The following is a 5135-nucleotide window of genomic DNA, read 5'->3' on the forward strand; positions in this document are numbered from 1 at the left end:
AGCTGGCGGATGTAAGCCCCCCAAAGGGGCAGTCTAGTTGTGCAGTGGAAGAACTTCGGCTGGATCCCTGGAGCCTATTCTGGTTGGTCACGTGATCTGGCAGCCTGGCAACATACAGTAATTTCAAAGGCTAGTTTCCCCTCTGCAGTGTTAAGCAGGGCAGCAGATCTGGTGTAACTTTATGCGGTCTTAATTTACAGCAGCTTGCTTTCCTACAGCTTCCTGTGCCTAGGATTGCTGCCTTCGTAATTTACAGTTGATCCTCCTCCTTTACACAGCTGAGATCAAACAAGTTTTTTTGGGTGGGAGACAAGAGGGGGATTATGGGATTATTGTGGGAAAGGACTGTGAACTCAACTCCGGTATCAAAAGCAAATTCCTGGGCTGAGCGTGTGCTCAGAGGCAGCCCTCTCCTTAGTTCTAAGAGAAGGTTTTCCAACCCGAGTCACTATTGTGAACCTGGCTCCAGCTGTTAGATCTTTGGGTTATGGGGAAGCACACAAGTGGCTCTCATAAACTTGCCAGACCCTGTTCTAGCTAATTTGTTTAACTCGAAATTGTGATCTGGATTTCAGACATGAGGTGGAGATACTGAGCAAGTTCAACTTGAAGAGGGGAAAAAATACTCTAGTTGTAGTCAGCTTCTAACCGCATCCTGTGGTCTACCAGCCCTCAAGTTTAGGTTGCTTTGAAAAATAAATACTCGCCAAAGAGGAAGGCATGAACTTCATTTCATCAAGTCTGCTCATATTGTGCGGTTCAAGCCTAGAAGTGGATTGAATGGAAATTCCTCTGTGATTCTTCCCTTCTTCATCCCCGAAAAATGACTCTCCTGTGGACCTGGCCTGTCTTGATCCTGGCAGTCTTAGGTAAGTAAAGGTCAATTCATTACCCACAGCCTAAAAACTGTCTTAACGCCTTTCTTAATGCCTGTCTTAACGTGACACAGGACTTCTGCATTTATGGCTTCACTTGCTGAGGCCGAACTTGCAAACCATGAAATGCAGAGGTAAAAAGGACTGTAGCACTTCAGGGTCCTGGCAAGGAAAACAAAACAAAACAAAACAAAACAAAACAAAACAAACAACAACAACCAAATGCATCCCTGCGATGCTATTATTCCACTGACAGGGTGTTTCTAAGGCGAGCATTCAGAAATAAATATGTCCTCTCAGTTGTCTTCAGATCTACTGCCTCATTGCTATTCTAATCTTTTTTCTGCTCTGTCTGTAACCAACAGCAAGAGTCAATCGATATTCTAACTCAATAGATCAGCCTTCCCCAAATTGATACCCTTCATGCAGACTGATGTGCACTGTTGTTCAAAACATCTGGAGGGCACCAGGTGTTTAAAGTTGCTTTGAGTTTTTCCCATGCTCCAAAGTTGGTTAAGGACAAAAAATTCGCGCTATTCCTGGGTCTCATTCATTGTGGCACTTCAGAGGTTGCTGGACTACAGCTCCCATCAACCCTCACTGATGACCATGCTGGCTGGGGCTGATGGGAGTTGGAGTGCAGCAACATCATGTGGGGGCCTCAGGTTCCCCATCCTTGTTGTATAGGATGCACCAGGAACTAAGACCGCGAGAGCAATTCTGCTCTTGACCATCAGCTCACCCACACATCCATCTAACCATCTCACCTAATCTCTCCTGCCCTTTTCTTCTCTGCAGAAGGGAGTGTTGGACAGTCAGTGGACCAAACAGAAGGCACCGTGCTTGTCACCCAAGGAGAGCGCATCTCGCTCAACTGTTCCTACCAAGGGAATGTCTACGATCTGTTCTGGTACATTCAGCATCCAGGCCAACCTCTCAAGCTTTTCCTGAGTAGCCATAACCCACGAGCAGATGGGTCTCTTCTTGGCTTCAAAGCCGAGCGGACGATGGACAAGAAAGACAAGGGGACTTACAACATGGGGAAGACAGCCAGCGAGCTGAACGACTCTGCTGTCTATTTCTGTGCCATGAGAGACACAGTGATGTGGGCCAATGGAGAAGAAGAGCAAAAACATGCAGGTGCAAATGAGTCACAGAATGGAACAGGGACATTCAGAATATAGTCAGAGATCCAGAGCTGAAATCCTTTGCACATTCACCTGAAAGCGAGTTGATTCCAACTAGGCTTGCATAGAATCTTGAAGGATAGACTCATTTTCATCACCCCCACAATATTCTGTGCTTTTCTTGAATAGTCAAAACATTTTACATCACAGAAAAACAAAGAACCGAGTGGCGACTTGCCATTATAGATACACAATGCATGCTACCTCAGAACATAAAAAAGGTTCAATCCAAGATCAGCCCAAAGAATGGGAGTATTCTTTTTCTAGAAGTGAAGAGGGTTCATCGTAAAGAACATTCACATCTAATCAGTACTAAATAAAATCAAATTTGGTGGGAACTTGCAAGACAGGAGTTTGTTTTAAAATATGCATCAAATACACCCACCACATAGTAGCACATTTTATTGGCTTAGCAGTGCCTCATGAAATACATATCAAAAGTGAAGATGTACCCACGGTGGACAACTGGCAGGTGAAGCTGATAGAATTCATTGAACTGTCTGAGCTGACGGGGAGACTCCGGGACCAGGAGGAAGAATCGGTGGAAGAAGATTGGAAGAAATTTAAAGTTTATTTAGAAGAATTGTAAGATTAGCAGTTTGTAGTAAAAGATTTGGAAGTATAAAGAGGTTGTGGAAGAGTATTAGTTGAGATATTATTATAAATGAAGATTTAGTTCAGTGTTGTTATTGTATTAATAGAATTAAGAATAGAAATAAGAGTAGAATAAGAATAGAATTGTATTATGAGATAATTATAAGTGATTATAAGATTGATAAGATAATAAGTGATAAATGTGTTTAGATAATTATTAACAAGAATGGAATCAAGACATGGAAGTACTAAGGAAGTAATATAATGAAACGCAGGAGGGAGGGATTGGAGGAAGTCAATAAAGATAGAATTTTTAATAGAAGAATGTCTTTTGGTATTTCTTGTTTATTGTAGTGTTTGTAATCTGTTTTTGTGTATACCTTGTGTGTTTTCTTTTTCTGTGTTGTATGTTTTATTTTGTAAAATCAATAAATATTTTTTTAAAAAAGAAATACATATCCAATAAGCCAGGGTTTCTTTTTTTAACCAGATGTTAAAGGGAAAGTCTGACATATTTCTCTGCCCTTGGGCCATGGTCAGTCTGACTGCAACCAACATATATATAGCAAGACTCTCTGTTCTTGGAGAAGCCTTTGCATGCAGTGTGCATCATGCACCACAAGGTGGAGCCATCCATTCATTTGCTAAAGATCTCCACACTCTCAGGGTCGGATTTAGGTTTGATGGGGCCCTAAGCCACTGAAGGTCATGGGGCCCTTTATATGCCCAGCTGTCCTTTTTCAACAACAAATTGTGGCTGCATTGTGCACTGAATATGTGCTGTGTATGGTAATTTATGCACCTGATAGGTATCTAACACCATTTGCACATAACAAAATATGTATTTTGTACCTGTACCTATCCATAGCATGCATACCTGTCCAATGCCCTGGAAAAAAGTTGGGAGGGAAGTGTGCTCGTGATTCTTCCCTTCTTTCTCTGCAGCCCTGGATTTAATTGAACCTGGGGCTGCATCAGGGAATTCTTGAATTCAAGGCAGGGCTGCAAAGATTCCTCCCCAAAGCACGGCTTGCCATTGACACCTAATTTAATAAACAATGTTGTTGTTTAGTCGTTTACTCATGTCCGACTCTTCGTGACCCCATGGACCATAGCACGCCAGGCACTCCTGTCTTGCACTGCCTCCCGCAGTTTGGGCAAACTCATATTTGTAGCTTCGAGAACACTGTCCAACCATCTCGTCCTCTGTCAACCCCTTCTCCTTGTGCCCTCCATCTTTCCCAACATCAGGGTCTTTTCCAAGGATTCTTCTCTTCTCATGAGGTGGCCAAAGTATTGGAGCCTCAGCTTCACGATCTGTCCTTCCAGTGAGCTTAATGGATCCAGTGAGCTTGATCTCCCTTCATGGATCAATGCCTTGTCGTGGCGAAGGGGCTTGAATAACTCAGAGAAGCTATGAGCTATGCCATGCAGGGCCACCCAAGATGGACAGGTCATAGTGGAGAGTTTTGACTAAAGGTGATCCACCTGGAGAAGGAACTGGCAAGCCACTCCAGTATCCCTGCCAAGAAAACTCCATGGACAAAGACAACAGGCATATAAAAGTTAATAAACAATAAGCATTATTGTAAACAAGATATCACATCATTAGTGTTGCCCAAATGCCTGGAATTTTTTTTTTAAAAAAAGGGCCTCTCACCCAGTCCAGCGATGGGCCCTGGTAATAATAATAATAATAATAATAATAATAATAATAATAATAATAATATATTTATACCCCGCCCATCTGGCCGGGTTCCCCCAGCCACTCTGGGCGGCTTCCACCAAAATATTAAAATACAGAAATCCATCAAACATTAAAAGCTTCCCTAAACAGGGCTGCCTTGAGATGCCTTCTAAAGGTCTGGTAGTTGTTGTTCTCTTTGACCTCTGGTGGGAGGGCATTCCACAGTGTGGGTGCCACTACCGAGAAGGCCCTCTGCCTGGTTCCCTGTAACTTGGCTTCTCGTAGCGAGGGAACCGCCAGAAGGCCCTCGGCGCTGGACCTTAGTGTCCGGGCAGAACGATGGGGGAGGAGACGCTCCTTCAGGTATACTGGACCGAGGCCGTTTAGGGCTTTAAAGGTCCGCAAGTCTTCCCCATCCTCCCACAGACATGTCATCTTCCTGACCATTGCTCCACTCCCCTGATCTTTGTGCCTCCTGGGAATGTGCATCATCTTGGCCTCATTCATCGCGATGCTTTCTCCATTAGGTGAGTAGATTTCTTCCCCTTTTGCTTTCAACTTTCCATTGTCTCGCATTTGGTTGGGGCTTTATTGCATGGCAAAGGTGAATGCTCTGGCAGTTGGTCTATTTGTTGCTATCGGAACCCATAAACTCCCCTGGCCTTTGTGACTCCTGGGTTCCCGCCAAACCCAGTATCAAATTTCTGGCCTATCTGCGGTGACGGGTCGGGTGGGGTGGGGAGCAACTGGAGTGGACCCTGCTTGAGAAGGCTTCACTTTGGTCCTCTCCCA

The 5135-nt window shown here is 44.1% G+C and overlaps 1 gene segment (V, D, J or C); it reads left to right on the forward strand.

Annotated features, from left to right (window-relative positions):
- Window positions 1–715: 715 nt before the first annotated feature.
- LOC118095719 (T cell receptor alpha variable 9-1-like) lies at window positions 716–2191 on the forward strand. The segment is given in 3 exon segments: window positions 716–869; window positions 1674–1975; window positions 2141–2191. Coding segments are annotated over 3 exon segments (399 nt in total).
- Window positions 2192–5135: the final 2944 nt, after the last annotated feature.

Source organism: Zootoca vivipara, chromosome 13, assembly GCF_963506605.1.
Source record: "Zootoca vivipara chromosome 13, rZooViv1.1, whole genome shotgun sequence".
In the NCBI taxonomy this organism is placed as follows: domain Eukaryota; kingdom Metazoa; phylum Chordata; class Lepidosauria; order Squamata; family Lacertidae; genus Zootoca; species Zootoca vivipara.